Source organism: Gorilla gorilla, chromosome 19 (genome assembly GCF_029281585.2).
Source record: "Gorilla gorilla gorilla isolate KB3781 chromosome 19, NHGRI_mGorGor1-v2.1_pri, whole genome shotgun sequence".
Lineage (NCBI taxonomy): Eukaryota > Metazoa > Chordata > Mammalia > Primates > Hominidae > Gorilla > Gorilla gorilla.
Genome location: NC_073243.2, coordinates 24,979,385 through 25,001,743, shown reverse-complemented (window position 1 = coordinate 25,001,743; position 22,359 = coordinate 24,979,385). Strand labels below are relative to the sequence as shown.

Sequence of the window (22,359 nt, the reverse complement as noted above, 5' to 3'; positions counted from 1 at the left end):
TGCCATACAAGAGAGGGTGGGACAGAAAAGAAAACAGCAACACGCATGAGGGGGTCTGGCGGTCAGAGAAGAAGAATCACCAGAACCATCAGAGCAGGCTGCTGATGAAACAGATGAAACGTGACAGCTTAAAATGATCAACAAACTTGCATCTCAAGGAAGATAATGAAAAAACAGGGACTGAAAAACGTGACTGACCAAGAGATAGAAACTATAAGGGAGGCCGGGCGCGGTGGCTCATGCCTGTAATCCCAGCACTTTGGGAGGCCGAGGCGGGCAGATCACGAGGTCAGGAGTTCAAGACCAGCCTGACCAACATGGTGAAACCCCATCTCTACTAAAAATATAAAACCCCGTCTCTACTAAAAATACAAAAATTAGCCAGGTGTGGTGGTGTGCACCTGTAATCCCAGCTATTCATGAGGCTGAGGCAGGAAAATCAACCCGGGAAGGGGAGGTTGCAGTGAGCCAAGATCGTATCACTGCACTCCAGCCTGGGCCACAGAGCAAAACTCCATCTCAAAAAAAAAAAAAAAGAAAAGAAAAGAAAGAGAGGGAGGGAAGGGAAGGGAAGGGAAGGGAAGGGAAGGGAAGGGAAAAGAGAAGAGAAAGAAACTACAAGGGAAAAGGCAGGAGACTCAGAAGATAGATCCAGGAGACTCAACGGCAAATCACAAAAACGTCAAAAGCAGGAGAGACAATCATTAAACAAAAACCAAAAGACATATCTCTAAAGACAGGCCTGAGTCTGTAGAACAAAAGGCACCCCCAAGTTCTAGGTAAGGTTGAAGAACAAAAACCCGCACCTAGGCATATTCTGGGAGAATTTCTAAACTCCAAGGTCAAGGGGAGCATCTTAAAAGCTTCCCACCAGAAAAAAACAAGTGACTCTCCTGTAAACAAAAAAAGCCTGGGCTTCTCACCTGCAACCCTGGGGCCTGGGAGGCTGTGGGAAAACAGCTTCAGATGCCTGAGAGAAAAGGACTGCGACTCAAGAGTCGTGCAACCAGCCAAGCTGCCATTCACTCCCAAGTGAAAGGAAATATTTGTGGCTAGGCAAAGATTTTGAGAACATATCACACACACTCGAATGAACCAGACCCACCACCTCAAGATGAGGGGTGACAAAGAGGAGAAAAATAGTGGTGCACAGTGGACACTGCAATCCATGTACTGTCCACCACCCTACATGCAGGACAGACGGCTCAGAATGTGTCACATAAAGCTAAGTGCTGCGAGGGGAATTTTGATAAGTCTGGAATAGAAAGTACTAGGCCCTGTCAGCAAAATCTAAGAATTTGCAAAAGAGACCAGAAGGGGCACATGAAAGTCTTTCAAAGCTCTCATTTTGGGGGGAATGACAGGGAAAACAGTGACAACAGATGTGTTATATATTTCTCATCTGATCGGGGGAAGGAGAGAAGACAGTGGTGAAAGACAGCACCTTGCAGGAAGTAACTGGCTTCTAAATACTGGGATAGAGAAAGTAGCAATTAACAAATTGCTACTTTGTGACCTGGGCGGCAAAACTTCCCAATGAACCAGGAAACAAAGCGCGACTCGCTCGCATCAGCAACGATAAGGAAAGGAAAAGAAGAAACAGTCACATAAAATCTTTAAAAACGAAATGAACAAAATCAAGTTTCGCAGCTGTTACATTAAGTCGGTATGGACTGAAGGCTCCAATTATAAGACGGCCTCTGAATTTTTGGTAAAAAGAAAACAAAAAACCCAACACCAGGCTGTTTACCAGAAACCACTTAAAACTAACTCAAAAGGAAAGGTTCCTAAAGCCCAAGAGAGGGGCAAAACGATAGCAGGCAAATGCGAAAGAGAGAAGGCAAAAAGAAAGAAGAAAAGGGTGGGATTATTAAACTTGGACAAAGTAGAATTTAAGGCTGAAAACATTAAGCAGGGATAAAGAGCCACATTATAATAATAAAAAGCACAATTTATAAAACAGATCTAACAGTCATAAACCCGTAGACACCTAGTAACAAAGCAGCTAACAAGATAAAGCGAAAATTATTAAAATGCAAGGATTACTTGATTAAAGATACAGCTAGACTGGGCGCAGTGGCTCACGCCTGTAATCCCAGCACTGTGGGAGGCCGAGGCAGGTGGATCACCTGAGGTCAGGAGTTTGAGACCAGCTTGGCCAACATGGTGAAACCCTATCTGTACTAAAAATACAAAAAAAAAAAAAAAAAAAAAAAAAAAAAAAATTAGCTGGGTGTGGTGGCGGGCACCTGTAATCCCAGCTACTGGGGAGGCTGAGGCAGGACAATCGCTTGAACCTGGGAGGTGGAGATTGCAGCGAGCCGAGATCGCACCATTGCACTCCAGCCTGGGCAACAAGAGCGAAACTCGGTCTCAAAAAAAAAAAAAAAAAAAAAAGATACGGCTATACAGGAAGGTTTCATTATATTTCCTTCCTACCAGGAGTCCCAGAGAAGGTACATTTAAAGACATAGGGGACTTGAATAGCCAATGAACTCACCTAATTTAATAGTTATGATATAAAGCTCACATCCCTCAAATAGACAATATACATTAGTTTATACATGCACAGAGCATTTACAAAATAGTAATCATGTACTTGACCACAAAAAGGGACTAATGTGTGACCTTGTGGTGCAATGGTAGCACGTCTGACTCCATAAAGGGAATAATTTTTGAAAACCACATTCTTGGATCACAATCCACAAAAATCAAAGAAGAAAGTTGACCAAAATAATCCGAAAGAGTTGAGACTTCCAGATAACTTCTAGATCAAAGAAGAAATCAAAACCAAAATGAAATACTACCTGGAAAGTGCTAAAAAAGAGAAAAACAAAACCTTTGAGGCCCAATAAAAGCCATAGAGGAAACTTATCATCAGAAGCGCCCATACTGAGAAGCTGTGAAAGCTTAACTTTCAGGGCACCTTATTACCAAGGGGTCTCTGGGAAGGACTCCTAGCCATTTTTTTTCACATGGTCATGGTTGTATAAAAATTGCAAAAGTAAGATGTTTTAAGATTCTTTTTCTTCTGGAACCTTCCCCCACACCCAACTCAATTATATAACTTGCAGTCTCCAAAACACTTGATTCCGTTCATTTTGGTTTAAGATTCCTTCATTATTATGATGATCATAACCAGGGCTACCAGAAAGCTGGTGTTGTCAAGCTGTCAGCATTTCTATACAGAGAGCTGCTGGCGCTTTGCAGTGGTGACTTTTTACTGAGCGGGACTGCTCCTGGGCATTGCAGGACACTTAGCATCCTTGCGCCCCACCCGGGGAATAAATGCCAGTAGTCACCTCTATTAATTTTGACAGTCAAAAAAACCCGGCTGGGCGTGGTGGCTCACACCTGTAATCCCAGCACTGTGGGAGGCCGAGGTGGGCAGATCACCTGAGGTTGGGAGTTCAAGACCAGCCTGACCAACACAGAGAAACCCTGTCTCTACTAAAAATACAAAATTAGCCGGGCGTGGTGGTGCATGCCTGTAATCCCAGCTACTTCGAAGGCTGAGGCAGGAGAATTGCTTGAACCTGGGAGGCAGAGGTTGCAGTGAGCAGAGATTGCACCACTGCACTTCAGCCTGGGCAACAAGAGTGAAACACCATCTCAAAAAACAAAAAACACCCTCTCCTACGTATTTGCAAACTCATGATAGTGGGAAGGAGAGGTGGTACCAACCACTATTTGAAAACTGATATGCTAGATTTTCATCTTGCCCAGGTTTAGTAAGAATTAAAAAAAAAAAAAAAAAAAAAAAAAAGCTGGATTTTTCTTTTCTTTCTTTTTTTTTTTTTTTTTTTTTGAGATGGAGTCTCTGTCGCCCAGGCTGGAGTGCAGTGGCGCAATCTCGGCTCACTGCAACCTCCACCTTGCAGGTTTAAGTGATTCTCCTGCCTCAGCCTCCCAGGTAGCTGGGACTACAGGCACACACCACCATGCCCAGCTAATTTATATTTTTAGTAGAGACGGGGTTTCACCACATTGGCCAAGCTATTGAGAAACTCCTGACCTCAAGTGATCTGCCTGCCTTGGCTTCCTAGTCTTTCTTTTTTTTGAGACAGGGTCTCACTCTGTCACCCAGGCTAGAGCACAGTGGTGCGATCAAGGCTCAGTGCAACCTCCACTTCTTGGGCTCAAGTGATTCTCCAGCCTCAGCCTCCTGAGTAGCTGGGATCACAGTCATGTCCCATCATGCCCAGCTAATTTTTGTATTTTTAGTAGAGACAGGGTTTTGCCATGTGGACCAGGCTGGTCTCGAACTCCTAGCCTCAGGTGATCCACCTGCCTCGGCCTCCCAAAGTGCTGGGATTACAGGCATGAGCCACCACGTCCAGCAAACGCTGGATTTTTCAACCGTCTCAGAACTTCTAAAACAGCTTTCAAAATCTGTCACTATTTTAGTCAAACCCCAAGAGGGAAAGCTCCCTTAGGAAGCAAGGCTCTTGCAGTCTCTCTCCATGTGAAAGCGACTCTAATCTGGAATGTATGTCTACAGAGCCTGAGAGCCAAGACCTGGCACCCAGAGGGAACGGGTCTATTTCAGCCCCACCACTTTCTAGGGGTGAGCTTTACAACTAGGTGTGACTGGTTGCTTCACACCGAATCTCAGATATCCCCTTGGTAGGGCTATAAGGTCACCTCTCCCAAGGGTTTTGAGGACTGAATTAGAGAATGTGAGTAAAATGCCTGCAAGGGTCTGCAGGACAGTTATCATCCCTCCCCCAGCCCTCTCAGGGGTCTCTGAGGAGTTTTTCTAGAGCTGTGCCTCACATCTGTCTGAATACCATGTGAAAAACTTGGGCCATCCTTTGAAATCGCCTCCTCCTGGGAGGATATCAAGCACATTTCTCCTTGGGAGAACTGAGAAATGGCCTGCGGTACTTTGCTGTTAAACAGAGCTGGGATGAACTTTTGAGCTTATCATAGGCAATGCTGACAGGGATGAATGAGCTTGAGAAAGAACATCTTTTTTGTTGTAGAGACTTTCTTTTGGACACGGAGTTTCACTCTTGTTGCCCAGGCTGGAGCGCAATGGTGCGATCTCAGCTTACTGCAACCTCCACCTACTGGGTTCAAGTGATTCTCCTGCCTCAGCCTCCTGAGTAGCTGGGATTACAGGCATGAGCCACGGTGCCCGGCCATAGACACTATTTTAAATGTGCAATCATGAAAATATAAGGGGAAAAGAAATGTCCAGCCAAGACAAGTCAAAACATACTGCATGAAATAGTATGCCTGCACAGAAATGGATTCTTTTTTTCTTTTTCTTTTTTTTTTTGAGATGGAGTTTTGCTCTTGTTGCCCAGACTGGAGTGCAATGGCACGATCTCAGCTCACCACAACCTCCATCTCCCGGGTTCAAGCAATTCTCCTGCCTCAGCCTCCTGAGTAGCTGGGATTACAGGCATGCACCACCATGCCCAGCTAATTTTGTATTTTTAGTAGAGATGGAGTTTCTCTATGTTGGTCAGGCTTGTCTCGAACTCCTGACCTCAGATGATCTGCCCACCTTGGCCTCCCAAAGTGCTGGGATTACAGGCATGAGCCACTGCTCCCGGCCCAGAAACGTATTCTAAGGAAATCAGACAACTCCAAGATGCACAGACATGCTATGAGTGTCATGTCTACTCATGAAATTTTGGCAGCCCAAATGCCACACGCTGGGGAAGGAATTAACTGAACTCTGACACATAAATCACTGTAAACCAGAGGGGTGGACTCAACGAGAATCTAAAACCACTTGTAGCTTTAAGATCCTATCATCGTCTCTATTCACTCACAAATATGTAACCAGAGTCTGGTACATGCCTGGTATAGTAAGTCTTTGCAGCATCACAGATAGGCTCTTAATAACCTGAACTTGAACTTGAAGCAAAACAACATATAACTAAACCAATTTTCCCACAGACTAATTGATATAAATAATAGTTAAGCTCCCACAGCATATTTCTCGTCCCAAAAGCATCGCCAAACTTCTAAATAAAGACCCAAACACTTCTACTATTAAACATTAAAATAAATGTGAGCTACAGCTGGGCACGGTGGCTCACACCTGTAATCCCAGCACTTTGGGAGGCCGAGGTGGGCAGATCACGAGATGAAGAGATCGAGACCATCCTGGCCAACATGGTGAAACCCCCATCTCTACTAAAAATACAAAAATTAGCTGGGTGTGGTGGTGCGCGCCTGTAGTCCCAGCTACTCGGGAGTCTGAGGCAGGAGAATCGCTTGAACCCGGAGGCGGAGGTTGCAGTGAGCTGAGATCGCGCCATTGCACTTCAGCCTGGCAACAGAACAAGACTCCGCCTCAAAAAAAAAAAAAATGTGAGCTATACATACATTTAACAAAAGTAACGAGTAAGATAATTATTTGCCCACTTATTCCAGCTCAGGATCATGAATGGCAGGAACCAGCCCTGGATAGGCCCCCTCCCATTTCAGGGAGACTCGCACTCACACTGAGACCGTGCAGACAATCAGATCACCTAATGGTATATCTTTAGGATGTGGGAGGAAACTGGAGCACCCGGAGAAAACCCACGCAGACATGAGGAGAATGAGAAAACTGCATTCTCCAGTAGTCCCAGCCAGGAATCAACTATTTTTTCTCATCAACATTATAGCAAAATGACCGCTGAACAAAATGACATTTTTAAAGGCCTGCTATATTGCATTGGGTACTTGGATACAAATGATGACATAAAGTATAAAGAAATAAGCAGCTGATGAATACACACACACACACACACACACACACTGTGCCCAAGCAATTCCACTCCTAGGTATACACCCAACAGAAATGCAGACGTGCGGACACCAAGGACAGGATCAAAAATGTTCATAACAGGATTACTGGTAATGGCTGCAAACCAGAAACAACTCTGAAACTGAACCGCAATACAAAATGTAAACATGTAAACTATTCTGACAATGTAAGGACTTTTTTTTTTTTTTTTTTTGAGAGGGAGTCTCGCTCTGTTGCCCAGGCTGGAGTGCAGTGGCACCATCTTAGCTCATTGCAACCTCCACCTCCTGGGTTCAAGTGATTCTCCTGCCTCAGCCTCCTGAGTAGCTCAGATTACAGGTGCCTGCCACCATGTCCAGCTAATTTTTGTATTTTTAGTAGAGACGGGGTTTCACCATGTTGGTCAGGCTGGTCTCAAACTCCTGACCTCAGGTGATCCGCCCACCTCAGCCTCCCAAAGTGCTGGGATTACAGGCGTGTGCCACCGCACCTGGCTCAATGTAAGAAATTTTAATAAGGGAAATGGAGAGATTTGTCAAGTAGCAGACATTGCAGACAGCTTCATGACAAAACTTGCATTGGATTTTTGGAGAATCCATAAATAACTCAAGAAACCATAAATCTGTAACAACTCAGGGTGCTCCCCTTGATGACCAGGCCAGATTTCTCCAGGTCAGACCACAAGGCTAGCCTCCGCAACAGATTCCAGCCCATGAATGAACCTGCAGAAAAGAAGAGGTAGTTCCCCCACCTCACCCTGCACCCCCTCTTCTTCAAACCCCTGTGTTTGCTTTTTTATTGACAATTGTCAACAGACAACAGTTCGCTCTCTCTCTCATAAGTAAATTTCTGTGCAGAGAACTATGTATCTCCAAGCTGTTTTTTATTTAAAACAGTCATGATTGAGAGAGATACAAGGGAGCAGGGTGCTAGAATATTCTATTTTTTAATCTGGTATATGAGGATGTTCATTTTATGAAAATTTATCAGCTGTATACTTAATATACTTTAAGTATTTAAGGATTAATATACTTTACTTACATATACTTATATATATATAATTGTATGCAATATGTAAAGTATAGTAGTCACAAGTATATATAATATTTCTATTAAAATTGTATTTAAAAAACTAAGTTAGGACCTAACAAGAAATAAGGAACTAAAAAAATAATTTGAACATGTTACCACTTTCTGGCTGAAGGAACACAAAGGCTAAATAAAGATCACACACTCACACAAAGACACACAGAAACACACACACAGACATACAGGCACAAACAATACACACACAAGCACACTCATACACACATACACACTCTCACATACACAGACACATACACACACAGACATACACACAGATACACAAACACAGACACACACACATATACACAGATACATACACATAGACACACAGAAACACACACACAGACACATATACACAGATACATATACATAGACACACAGAGACACACACACAGATACACAGAGACACACACAGACACATATACACAGATACATACACACAGACACAGACACACAGATACACAGACACACACACACAGAGACACACACATAGACACAAACACGCAGACACATACCTACACAGAGACACACACACACACACATACACACAGAGACACACACAGACACACACATACATACAGACACACACACAGGCACATACACATAGAGACACACACACAAGAAACACACACACAGACATACACAGAGACACTCACAGAGACACACACACAAAGACACACACAGACACACACACAGAGACACACACACACAAAGACACAGACACACACACAGACATACACACAGGCACAAACACACATACACAGACATACAGTTCTTACATAGTAATGCTGGTTTTTTTGTTTGTTTTTTTGAGACAAGGTCTCACTCTGTCACCCAGGCCAGAGTGCAGTGGTGTGCTCACAGCTCACTGCAGCCCTAACTTCCCAAGCTCAAGAGATCCTCCCACCTCAGCCTCTTGAGTAGCTGGGACAAGAGGCACCATGCCTGGCTAATTTTTTATAGAGATGGGGTCTCACTATGTTGCCAGGGCTAGTCTTAACTTCTTGGACTCACGCGATCCTCCCACCTTGGCCTCCCAAAATGCTAGGGTTCCAGGTGTGATCTGACAACGCTCAGCCTTAAGGACTTTGTTTCTGGTTACCCCCTTGTTCCCAGCACTGTCATCAACATCTCCCTGTAGACCTGATCATCTGAATGCGTCTCTACTATCTCCTACTTAGCTGTCAACCCACCTTGACACCTTCAGTCACCTTGCCTGGTGGAGTGTGTACACACTGCCACTTCCTCCACCCCAGCCTCTGGTCCACCTGCTGCAGGCAGGCCTCCCTTCTCTCCAGCCATGGCAGATGCTCCTGGCAAGTCACCAGTGGCCTTCCAGCCTGATGGAATCTACCCATCCTCACCTTACTCAGCCTCTCAGCAGCATCCAGTACAGTTGGCTGCTTCCTTAAGATTCTCTTTTTTTATCTGTCAACCACACTCACCTGGTTTTCTTCCCCTCACTGGCTGCTCCTTCTCAGTTCTTTTCTTGGCCTCTCCACCTTTGCTCAACCCTTAGATGTTGGAGAACCCCCAGGTTTGGTCTCGGGTCTTCATTTTTTTTTTTTTTTGAGATGGAGTCTTGCTCTGTTGCCCAGGCTGGAGTGCAGTGGTGTGATCTAAGCTCACTGCAACCTCCAACTCCCAGGTTCAAGCGATTCCCCTGCCTCAGCCTCCTGAGTAGCTGGGATTACAGGCATGTGCCACCATACCCAGCTAATTTTTTTGTATTTTTAGTAGAGACGGGGTTTCACCATGTTGGTCAGGCTGGTCTTGAACTCCTGACCCCATGATCTGCCCACCTCGGCCTCCCAAAGTGCTGGGATTACAGGCGTGAGCCACTGTGCCCAGCCTTCATTCTTTTTCATCTGTACTATTTCCCCAGGGGAGCTCAGCCAGCACTATTCCATCCATGTGCTGATGACTCTCAAATATTTATCTCCACTCCCCAGTTATCACATTGATGTGATGTCTTAGCAGGGTCCCCCAACCCCTGGGCTGTGGACAAGCACTGATCCACGGCCTGTTAGGAATTGGGCCACAGAGCAGGAAGTGAGTGGTGGGCAAGTGAGCGAAGCTTCATCTGTATTTACAGCTGCTCCCCATCACTCGCATTACCGCCTGAGCTCCGCTTCCTGTCAGATCAGCAGGTGTATTAGATTCTCATAGGAACACAAAGCCTACTGTGAACTCTGCACGTGAGGGATGTAGGTTGCATGCTCCTTATGAGAATCTCATGCCTGATGATCTGAGGTGGAACAGTTTCATCCCAAACCATCCTCATCCCAAGTGTGTGTAAAAATTGTCTTCCATGAAACTGGTCCCTGGTGCCAAAAAGGCTGGGGACTGGTGTCTTACAGGATTTTCAAAATTACTGTGTCAAAAAATTCTTGACTTCCCTCCAGAATGGACTGTTCCTACCCAACTTTCTCCCACCTCATTAACTGTGCAGCTCTTCCCCTCGTTATTTAGACCTTAAGCAAGGAGTTATCCTTGACTATTCTCTTTCCTTCACACTGCACACCCCACATCAGCAAATCTTAGCAGCTCTATCTTCAGTATACATCCAGTTTGACCATCTCTTATCTAACATGCTAGTTCAAACCACCACTCTCTCCCACCTGGATATAACCATGTTAGTCTCCTGAATGATCTTCCTACGTCCCCACTCTTGCCCCCTGTGATGTCTTCTCCACACAGTAGGCAGAGTAGACTGTCTAAAAACTATAAATCAGATCAACCACTTCCCTGCTCAAAACTCTAAGCTAAAAAAGTTGATTTTATGGAGGTAGGGAGTAGAATGATGGTTGCCAGAGGCTGGGAATGGGGGCAGATGAAGAGAGGTGGGTTGATAGCTACAAATAGGCCAGGTGCGGTGGCTCATGCCTGTAATCCCAGCACTTTCGGAGGCCGAGGCAGGCAGATCACATGAGGTCAGGAGTTTGAGATCAGCCTGACCAACATGATGAAACCCTGTCTCTACGAAAAGTACAAAAATTAGCCAGGCGTAGTGGCAGGTGCCTGTAATCCCAGCTACTCTAGAGGCTGAGGCAGGAGTATTGCTCGAACCCGGGAGGCAGAGGTTGCAGTGAGCCGAGATCGTGCCACTGGACTCCAGCCTGTGACAGAGTGAGACTCTGTCTCAAAAAAAAAGTACAAATATACAGTTAGATAAAATAAGTTCTCATGTTTAATAGCACAGGAAGGTGACTACAGTTACCAACAATATATTGTATATTTCAAAACAGCTAGAGAGATTTGAAATGTTCCCGTCACAAAGAAATGATAAATGTTTGAGGTGATGGATATTCTAAATACCCTAGTTTGTATGTAATGAACACATTGTACACATGTATCAAACTATCATATGTACCCCAAATATATGTACAATTATTACGTGTCAATTTTTTAAAAACAATGATTAAAGCAGAAGCATTAAAAAACAAACAAACAAACAAACAAAAACACCTCTCCACTCGCTATCCACTACACTTAGAATAGAGTCCAAACTTTATACCTCTAGCTCAGAAAGGTAGGTTCTAACATGGCCCCTGTCCACTCCTGCTCTCTCTACTCCTGGGTGTCTCTGCTCCGGCCACAGCTCTGGTTTCTTCTGCCCCTCACACATCCAATGCTCACTCCCAGCCTTCACCCTGGAGGGCTCCTCTCCTGGAACATAGCCCTATGCTTCTACACAAGTCACTCTCTCTCACTCAGAGCTCTGCTCAGTGTCACCCCCTAGAAAGATGTTTCCCGCCCGTCCTATCTCCCGGGCCCTGTGCACCCTCCCTCCTCCACCCCGGGCCTGAATACCCTCTTCCCTGATTCTCTTTGCCATTCTCCCTTCTTTAAGTACCATGTTCCCAGGTTTACTTGCTTATGACAATAAGCTACATGGGGGCAGAGAAAAGGTACCTGTGGCTGGAGGGTAGAGGATGGGGAGAAGCGGGCAAGGAAGGGCAGGTCATAGAAGAACCCATTTAAGAGATGAACAAACCTCTCGTAATGATGGACCCTTTCCATTCAAGGCTACGAAGTGACAGCGCTTTCATACTGAGCAATAACAACAGACATTACAGACAATGAAAATCAACCAAGCACATTTAACCAACATACCCTTTTCCTGACTGCAGAGGCTGTTGGTGAAGATGGGAGAGTCAGGAACCTGGGGCAGGGAGGGGCAGGGGGCAGAGCTCCAGGACAGCAGGCTTCCCCTTGTGCTGCCAGCGTGGCTCCCGAGCCGTAGGAGCCAGTGATCAGACAGGGAGGAGCTGGTAGAGCCTGTGGAGGAAACACAGAGAGGGAGGCTGAGCCCAACCCCAGCACTTCAGAGTCCAAGCGGAGCATCTCACAACCAGATCCCCATTCCGGCCCCATCCTTCAGCCCCGGAACTACAGAACCAGAGCAGAACTGCAGAAACCTGTCAACGAGGAGAGGGGAAACCTGTGATCGGGTTTCCCATGTGACTAAGCTTAAAAGTGTAGGGAGAGGCATTTGAGCACACAAAGGAAAGCATGGGCTGGGCGCGGTGGCTCACGCCTGTAATCCCAGCACTTACGGAGGCCGAGGCGAGTGGATCACCTGAGGTCAGGAGTTCAAGACCAGCCTGACCAACATGGTGAAATCCCATCTCTACTAAAAATACAAAAAATTAGCTGGGCGTGGTGGTGGGCGCCTGTAAATCCTAGTTACTCAGGAGGCTGAGGCAGGAGAATTGTGTGAACCTGGGAGGTGCAGGTTGCAGTGAGCCGAAATCGCGCTACTGTACTCCAGCCGGGGCAACAAGAGCGAAACTCCGTCTCAAAAAATAAAAAACAAAACAACAACAACAACAACAAAGGAAAGTATGTTGACAAGTTTTGAAATGCTTTCCATGAAATTACTTGTCACCAGCTTTGGCATTCTAAATATGTTTTTTGTTTCTTTTTCCAGAGCCAAAGGACTGTATTACTCAGAGCTGTAGTCAGAGGCAGAGTAACAGTATTTTATTACCAGTACCAGGGCCCCAGCACGCACAGTTCAACAGGTAATAAGCCATGTTACAGGAGTGTATCCCAAGTTTAGGGAAACCAAATCTTTTACAGTGGGCATTAAGGATGCCTACACTTTGCACCATAAAGATACATTATCTTTATTATACTGGACAGTAAGAAAAACTTCTTTTCTCTAATAGGACAGGTTTTTCATTCTTTTTTCAACATCTTCTTCTATAAATGGAAGCTAGACTTATGTTAGGATTGGTTTAGACCTGCTGAGGACTCTTGGATTTATTTGGCTATTTTCTGATAACTGTTAGGAGAAAATCTGCTTAATTTTTTTTTTAATGCTCTCTTGTCCCAAAGATAAGGACAGTTGGTTTGCAGCATGAAACAAATCACGTGAAAGGGTCAGCTTTGGCACTTTCTTTCTTTAGACTTCCAAGCAAGTTTGAGGCTAATAAATGAATTGCTTGAGTGCCGCAGTGTTTAAACAGCTACCTTAGAGAGGCTGAGATGGGTGGAGAGAGGTCAAGAGATCGAGACCATCCTCCTGGCCAACATGGTGAAACCCCGTCTCTGCTAAAAATACAAAAATTAGCTGGGCATGGTGGTGGCACGTGCCTGTAGTCCCAGCTACTCGGGAGGCTGAGTCAGGAGAATCGCTTGAACCCAAGAGGCAGAGGTTGCAGTGAGCCAAGATCATGCCACTGCACTCCAGCCTGGTGACAGAGCGAGACTCCATCTAGAAAAGTCCTGCATCCTTTATAACTGCCCTGCCTTTCCAACAGGACTGACATCAGTTTATATTACATACACCTCAAAAAACCTGCTGTGATATGAGTGAGACTAGGAATATGGAATTCCACACTGCCAAGCATCGCCTGCCCTGAATACAAACAATTATTCTTTTCCCCTTTCCTGAATTATAATCCATCCATCCCACACCCTGGTAAATGAGCAACCAGTCTATGCTGCTCAGGTTTCTACGGCAGCATCCCAGGCTTCCTCTTTCAGATCCTTGCCAACCTCTCCTGGTCCTCGATGTTCAACTGAGCCTCTTCCCAGTTCTTAAAGTGACTTCCCCACACCCCCCTCCTGTCATGGGCAGCAGCACCTACCTCTCATGGAGCTGCTGGCTGACCAGGGAGGGATGCTGTTCCGCTTCTGATAGAACAGGATATAAGCCCCTCTGGTGTTGACCTCATCTTCTCGAAGCGGTTCCACCGTGCTGTCATCATAACTGTACCACTGGCCATCCAGAGAGTTCCGGCAGTAGGCTGCAAAGGTCCCATCCCCAAGTCTGAGTTATTGGAGCCCCAAAAGGTAGGAAGACATTTCCCACTGGCATAGCTGAAAAAGCGGTATGTTTAAACCAGAATGAGAAAAAAACAGTCCATTTTTGGCCAGAAATGAATTTTTTTTGGAATCAGAAAAGATCGGTAAGTTATACCCTCGGATTCTTACTATAACAAGTGCTGTTATTATTTTTATTTTTATTTATTTATTTATTTATTTATTTATTTTTGAGACAGAGTTTCGCTCTGTCACCCAGGCTGGAGTGAAGTGGCGCGATCTCGGCTCACCGCAACCTCCACCCCCCGGGTTCCAGTGATTCTCCTGCCTCAGCCTCCTGGGTAGCTAGGATTACAGTTGCCTGCCACCACACCCGGCTAATATTTATATTTTTATTAGAGATGGGGTTTCACCATGTTGACCAGGCTGGTCTCGAACTCCTGACCTAAGATGATCCACCCACCTCGGCTTCCCAAAGTGCTGGGATTACAGGGGTGAGCCACCATGCCCAGCCAAGAGTGCTGTTATTTTAAGTTGAATATTCTACCCCTTCCTCAGGCAAAATCTCAAATAAAAGGGAGCTCCCAAGTTAGGTAGCCAAACAATAATGTCAGCGTTCACCCCATTTCTTCTGAGAAGCTTCAAAATGCATATCTCTGATTAAGCATGCAATAAAAGTGAAGATGAGAATCACAATTGGGCTTACGGCATACCTCTTTCTAAGAACTGAAGTCAAACGTCTAAGGAAAATTCATAAATATTCTCACCATTTCTCAAGTAACGACAACAAAATATCCGTTTCCTTGCCCTCTACGTGTCAGCAAATGACAGCATAACCCAGTAATCTGGAAGTTTGCAAACTTTTCCCATAAGGGACCAGATGACAAATATTGAGACTTTGCAGGTCACATATGGCCACATATGTTCTCTGTCACATATTCTGCGTGTCTTTCTCCCACTTTTAAAATTGTAAAAACCATTTTTAACCCATAGATTATTAATAAACGGGGGAAAAAAACAGGCTGGGCGTGGTGGTTCACGCCTTTAATCCCAGCACTTTGGAAGGCCGAGATGGGCAAATCACAAGGTCAGGAGTTCGAGACCAACCTGGCCAACATGGTGAAACCCCGTCTCTACTAAAAATACAAAAAATTAGCTGGGCGTAGTGGTGCACGCCTGTAATCCCAGCTACTTGGGAGGCTGAGGCAGGATAATCGCTTGAACCCGGGAGGCAGAGGTTGCAGCGAGCCGGGATCACGCCACTGCACTCCAACCCGGGCAACAGAGTGAGACTCCGTCTCAAAAAACAACAACAACAACAACAAAAACCAGGCCCTAGATTGGATCCGGCCCGTGGGCCACAGTTTGCTGACCTCCACACTAATCCAAGCCAGCCACCTGGGAGTTCATCTTTGCTCTTGCTTTTCCGTTCCGCCCCACACCTAATCCAAAAGCCAGACCTACTGATTCTACTTCCAAACTATGTCTCGAATATCTTGATTGTCAACACCAACATCTCAGCCAGTGGTGCCTCTCACTCGGCCCCTGAAGCACCCTCCTAACTGGAATTCCAACTTCCACTCTAGATCCCTTCTACACATTCTCCATACAGCAGAGCAACTAGTTTGATTTGTACACTAGATTATGTCTTCACTCCTCTGCTTAGAACCTTTAAATGATTTATCACCCCTTTGGAAAAAATGCAAACTCCCATCCGTGGCCTAGAGTGTCCTGCCCACTTCTCCAGCCCCACCCTTCATCAATTACCCCTGAACGGCTGCACTTCATCCAGGCTGTCATCATGTCTTAAACACACCGAATGCTTTCTGCCTCGGGGCCTTTGCACATGCTACGAGCTCTGCTCATAATGCAATTCGTCCCATTATTCACATAGCTAGTTCTATCTCATCCTCAGCTCTGAGCCTACATGTGACATCCTTGCAGAGGCCTTATGTCTATCACAGACACAGTCAATCAGTCGCCCTTTCAAAATGTCAGGTAGTGAAAGTGCTAAAATGATAAGCACATTTTATTGTCTGTCTCCAAAGTGAGACTGAAGTCCCATGAGGGCAGGCCTTGTATGTGTCTTGTTCATCACTGAAGCTCCAGGACCTGGCATAGAACAGGTACTTAATATACATTTGTGCAATGAATTAATGAGCAAAGATCCTGGGTTTCTATATAGTTCGGTGTCTTCCAAATTGCCAGTCATCAGCCCATCGGGACACTGGTAATCAGTGCATTAAAAAAAAAGTTTAATAAATAAAAAATGAAATATTTTAAAGCTTTTTTTTTTTTTTTTTTTTGAGACAGAGTCTCGGTCTGTCGCCCAGGCTGGAGTACAGTGGCATGATCTCGGCTCATTGCAAGCTCCACCTCCTGGGTTCACGCCATTCTCCTGCCTCAGCCTCCCGAGTAGTTGGGACTACAGGCGCCTGCCACCACACCCGGCTAATTGTTTTGTATTTTTATTAGAGACGGGGTTTCACCATGTTAGCCAGGATGGACTTGATCTCCTGACCTTGTGGTCCGCCCACCTCGGCCTCCCAAAGTGCTGGGATTACAGGCGTGAGCCACCGCGCCTGGCCAAAGCATTTTTAAAATTAAGTAATATGTTACTCTGGAATAGAATGGACCAAGGTATATCACATGTAGTAAATTTAATTATTGACTCATGAAATTCTGTTTAGTCTTAATCTATGTATGTACACATAAACACACATATGCGCGTATGTAAATGGATGCGCACATCAGGAGGTCATGATGGAACCCAGGGTTTCATTTTGCCATTTAGTCAAGTGCCTCATCATCATGTTTTATTTCATTTAACATCTTTTAAGTTTATTTTGATATGTAAAATGGCAAACAAAAATCCACTAAAAACAAAAAATACATCTATGGTATGATAGCATTTACGTAAAAGTATATGGCAGCTTGAAAGCTACCAATTGTTGGGGCCTACAATATGAGAAGCATCTTACATATGTTAGTTCTAGTCATAAAAATCCCAGGCTGGGCACGGAGACTCACGCCTGTAATCCCAGCACTTTGGGAGGCTGAGGCAGGCAGATCATGAGGTCAGGAGTTCAAGACCAGCCTGGCTAACACGGTGAAACCCCGTCTCTACTAAAAATACAAAAAATTAGCTGGGTGTGGTGGCACCTGCCTGTAGTCCCAGCTACTCAGGAGGCTGAGGCAGGAGAAACACTAGAACCCAGGAGGCAGAGGTTGCAGTGAGCCGATATCGTGCAATTGCACTCCAGCCTGGGCCACAGAGCGAGACTCTGTCTCAAAATAAAAAATAAAAAAAAATTAATATCTGATAGGGCAGATGGCATCTCAAGGAACAAGACTGGCTTTTCCATTAGTAGTGATCTCGGGACAAATTGGCAACTCCCGGAGGATAAAGTTGGATCTCTTTCTCTCAAGAACATTAAGAAACTCCAAATCAAGGATTTAAATGTGATAAGCTAAAACCAAGTAGAAAACTCAAGAAAAACACTTTTTAATCTTAGAGTGAAAAAGGCTTTCTAATCGTGACTCAAAATCCAGAAGACTTAAAAGAAATGATTGATAATTTTACCTAGAAAAGCAAAAATAAAAACTTTCTGCATGGCAAAAAATTTCCACAGGAAGAGCCAACTGACAGATGTTACACAGGGAACACATACTTGCAATTTATATTACAGAAAAGAGGTGAATCTCACAGTACATTAAGAATTAGAGCATCTAGAAATTGATGGGAAAAAGACTAATAATTCATTTGAAAAACAGTCAAGGATATGGATAGACAGTTCACAGGAAAGGAACCATAATGGCTCAAACATGCGAAAAGATGCTCAAGCTCACACTATTAAGAAGCTAAATATTCAACTTACACTGAGATACCATTTTCCTACTATTAGATGGGCAAAAATCCAAAAGTGTGATCACACACTCTACTGGAGAGGCTATAGAGAACCAGGTGTTCTCTTGCTCTTAACAGAGTGCAAACTGCTATGACCCTTTGTGCAGGACATCTTGTTTGTGCTTATTACAACACAGACACAGCTATTCCAATTCTGAGAATTTATCCTGCCAGTAAACTTCCATATGTAGAAAATGACATACCTAAAGGGTTATGACAGCAATATTTGTGTTTTTTTGTTTTTGTTTTTTTGCCATTTTTTGTGTTTTTGTTTCTGTTTTTGTTTTTGTTTTTGTTTTGAGACAGAGTCTCACTCTGTCACCCAGGCTGGAGTGCAGTGGTGTGATCTCGGCTCACTGTAATCTCTACCTCTGGGTTCAAGCAGTTCTCCTGCCTCAGCCCCCTGAGTAGCTGGAACTACAGGCACACGCCACCACGCCTGGCTGATTTTTGTATTTTTAGTAGAGACAGGGTTTCACCATGTTGGCCAGGCTGGTCTTGAACTCCTAACCTCAAGTGATCTGCCTGCCTCAGCCTCCCAAAGTGCTGGGATTACAGGCGTGAGCCACCACGCCCGGCCGACAGCAACATTTGTAATAGTAAAAGAATGAGTCAGTCCAATGTCCATCTACAGAGTATTTAATAAATTGTTATATTTAGTGCATTTACATTTATAAAAGAAGATGGAGAAGCTGTCTAGAAATGAGGACATGAAAAGATTTCCAAGACAGATTTTCAGAGAGAAAAAAAAAAAAAAGCCAGGTGCAACACAGTAAATAGTACTTTTACTTAAACTAGGGGGTGGGAAGGAAATACATAAAATCAACACATATATATGTATATAGAAAAATATACTCACAATTGCTTGTATTTACATAAAGAAATTGTGGAAGAATAGTACACAAGAAACTACTAAAAATGGTTACCTAGAAATGAGGAGGGGGTAGATGAGGAACAAACATAGAATCAAGACTTGTCACTGTCCATCTTTTTTAGGCTGTGTGAATTTTGAAATATAGGCATGCATTACCTATATTTAAAATGAAATTTTACCACATTACCACATTTAAAATGAAACAAAAGGCATTTGAGATTTCTAAAAATCTGAAATGTGGTAGAATTATCACACTTCCAAGAAGCAAATAACTAAAAAGGAATAAATATGTCAAAAGACGTGAGATACAAAGCAACAGCTCAGCTTTGAGGGCCCAGCAAGCAGATGGAGCGGAGGTCACACACTCGCCTCTGCAAGGAAGGGGTTCAACACAGAGTGCCTGGGGGAGGTGGGGAGGTTGCAGGGGGGTAGGAAGAGGGCCACCCACCAGCTACAGCCCCAGAGGCTCAGTACTGGGCGTGTCAGAAACCACAAGAAGCCAAGCCAGGTGAGGACCCAAAACAAAACCAGGATGATCTGAAAAAGAAACCTAAGACTAGGCCAGGCGCAGTGGCTCACGCCTGTAATCCCAGCACTTTGGGAGGCCATGGAAGGCAGATCATTTGAGGCCAGGAGTTCAAGACCAGCCTGTCCAACATGGTGAAACCCTGTCTCTACTAAAAAATACAAAAATTAGCCAGGCGTGGTGGCGAGCACCACCGTGGCCAGCCCTGAGTCCCAAGTACTCAGGAGGCTGGGGCAGGAGAATCACTTGAACCCAGGAGGCAGAGATTGCAGTGAGCTGAGATCACACCACTGCACTCTAGCCTGGGTGACAGAGCGAAATTCCATCTCACAAACAAAACAAAAAAAAGCACAAAGATATTTCCCAGACCTGAAGATCACATGTCTGCAGACACACAGGTCCCCTGAATGCAGGTCCCAATACAAGCAATGAAAAAGACCTACAGGTAAGCACACTCTATGAAATTCCAGAGCACCTGTGAAAAAGAACCTGAAAGCTTCCAGAGAGAAAAATATATCCTATCCTAGACAAAGGAACAGAAATCAAACTGGCCTGACCCATTCTCAACAGCAAAACCCTACTCCAGACCCCATTCCACATGGAGCAACATTGCTGATTTTCAATCAAGGACTTTATGTCCCACCAGGCTATCAATCAGGTGTGGAAATAAAGGCATTTCCTGACACGTAAGCACTCCAAAGTTCAAGCTCCCATCACCCTTTCCTAGGAAGCCACCGAAGGTGTGCTTCACCTAAACGAGGGAGTTGACACTCATCTACAATACCCTACATGGCTTGGGGACTTGTTCATATCAGGAATCACTCATCTCGGCAGGGCAGAAGCTACTGACCCTGGAGCCAGGGTGGCCCAGGTTTGAAGCCCAGACTCTGCCATTTAACGGGCAGCGCAAATTGTTTTCAGGGAAAAGATTGTGTATGTTGGCACTGATGAGAGCAAGTGGCCCAGGTCTTACCCAGGGCTGTGTTGGCTGCACACACTGCCCTGCCTACCGCCTCGCCAGTCCCCTCTTCCCCTTGGGCTCCTCTCCCTTTGCTTTTAGTATTAAACAGGCTCTTTCCTGGCAGGTGGTGGCACACTGTGTGTGCAAACACAGACCCAGGAGATCTCTGCAAGGGGAACCTTCCAGGAACTGCATCCCTTCTGCTGCCATACCACCACCTCCCAAATCTGGCATTCTGCTCTTTAATGTTCACCCCAGGAGGGGTCTGGATCTCGCTTTTGATAAGGCAGATGCCAACGCTTCTCACGCCTATGCTACTTCTAACTCCCTGCTGTGGTTTTACATCACTGCCCTTAATTTATGTGGGGCCACCCTGTGAGTTTATAGCTGGGGAGGCAGCACGTTCAGCATGGGAAATGACAAGGCCCAGGTTCCAGCTGTCCTTATTTTCACCACTCATGTGTGCACGGGGACTCATTCAGCCATAACGCTCTTAGTAAAAAAAAAAAAAATCTGAGTAACAAAGATGCCTCCCAAGATATATATGGGCCTCAAGGGATTCCTGCTGAGCTATTTTAGGCCCAGAGAAGTGAGACAGGGGAAGTGGCTGGACAGAATGGTCCCAGCAGTTACAAAGGTGGCAAGCCCTCATCTGGAGCAGGACAGCTGTGGAAGAACAGGCTGGCACCGCACAGCAGCATAAGGCGGCCACTGTCAGCTGAAAGCGGCTTTGGTGGCTCCCATAACCTTCACCGTGACCAGCCTAGGCTGGCCCAGTGTAACCCCACCACCCAGCGCATCCTCCGTCCACTCAGGTGGTCCCCAGCCTGTAACTGCATCCTCATTTCTCTTTCTCTATGGGGGCCTGTTCCATCCATTCTCCGATGGCGGAAATCATGCCCTAAACCCCCTGGACTCCTAAGGCTCACCCCGATGACCCTCCACACTATCCGCACAGTGGAGACACTCAATTGCTGCAGCTACCAATAGGCTTCTCACCGTCACTGAGAGGCCCTGGTGGGGGAGAAGCAAACAACGACATAATCGAGAAAAATCATCCCTCATGACACTCTCTGAAAACACTCAAAGGGATGATTATGAACGATTGAGAAAATCTGGCCATTTGTTTCTGCCCTTCCCTTCATCCACTGCTCTGAAATTCCCCAGAGGAATAAACATGAAAAGTACCCAATAGAATAAAAGGATACCAAATCCGATAAGTAAGATTCCTCATGCTGAATCACAGATGAGAATGAATGTCACTCTCTCGGTTCCAATAATGACCTCCCGTATTTAATATGGTTGAAAATTTGGGCAGTAACTAACCTCTGTTTGTTGGTTTATTTGTTTTGGAGACACGGTCTCGCTCTGTTGCCCAGGCTGGAGTACAGTGGTGCAATCATGGTTCACCACGGCCTCAGCCTCCTATCTCAGCCTCCTGAGCAACTAGGACTACAAGTGTAAGCTACAATGCCTAGCTCTTTTTTTTTTTTTTCATTTTTTTTTTTTGTAGAGACGGGGGTCTCACTTTGTTGCCTAGGCTGGTCTTGAACCCCTGGCCTCAAGTGATTCTTCCACCTCAGCCTCCCAAAGTGCTGGGATTACAGGCATGAGCTACTGCATCAGGCCTAACTTTACATATTCCAACCTCCAACCTAACTCAACGTCAGCTCTATAGCTGGGACAAGGTCCCTTCTGCTCTCGCACATGGTGCGAGACAGCCACACTACCGTGCCCTGCCTATGGGTTCCTGGAGAGCTGCAGGCATCCTTCTGACTCAGCACTATATTTTACTGGAATTCTCTCTCCCCCACCAGCTCCTACAGGGCAGGTCCTTGGCTTATTCATCTTTGTTTTCCTCATCCTCATCTCCCTGGTGTGCGGTGGGTGAGGGGTCGGATCTCAATAAGTGCCCCAGGGAGCTCAGCATCTGAGCAACACCCATTCCAGGGACATCTGGAGGCTGTGGCCACAGCTGCAT

At 45.4% G+C, this 22,359-nt stretch overlaps 1 protein-coding gene across 7 annotated transcripts in view; it reads right to left on the bottom strand.

The window, feature by feature from the left end:
* The window catches only part of USP43 (ubiquitin specific peptidase 43), an 85,197-nt gene that overhangs the window by 5,562 nt on the left and 57,276 nt on the right, over nt 1-22,359 (bottom strand). For all 7 annotated transcript variants that reach the window (XM_055367483.2, XM_055367482.2, XM_063700624.1 and 4 more), the window contains 2 exons: nt 13,936-14,094; nt 11,954-12,118 (listed from right to left, as the gene is read on the bottom strand). In XM_055367483.2, the coding sequence (XP_055223458.1) occupies nt 11,954-12,118; nt 13,936-14,094 (324 nt within the window). The remainder of the gene's footprint in view (nt 1-11,953; nt 12,119-13,935; nt 14,095-22,359) is intronic.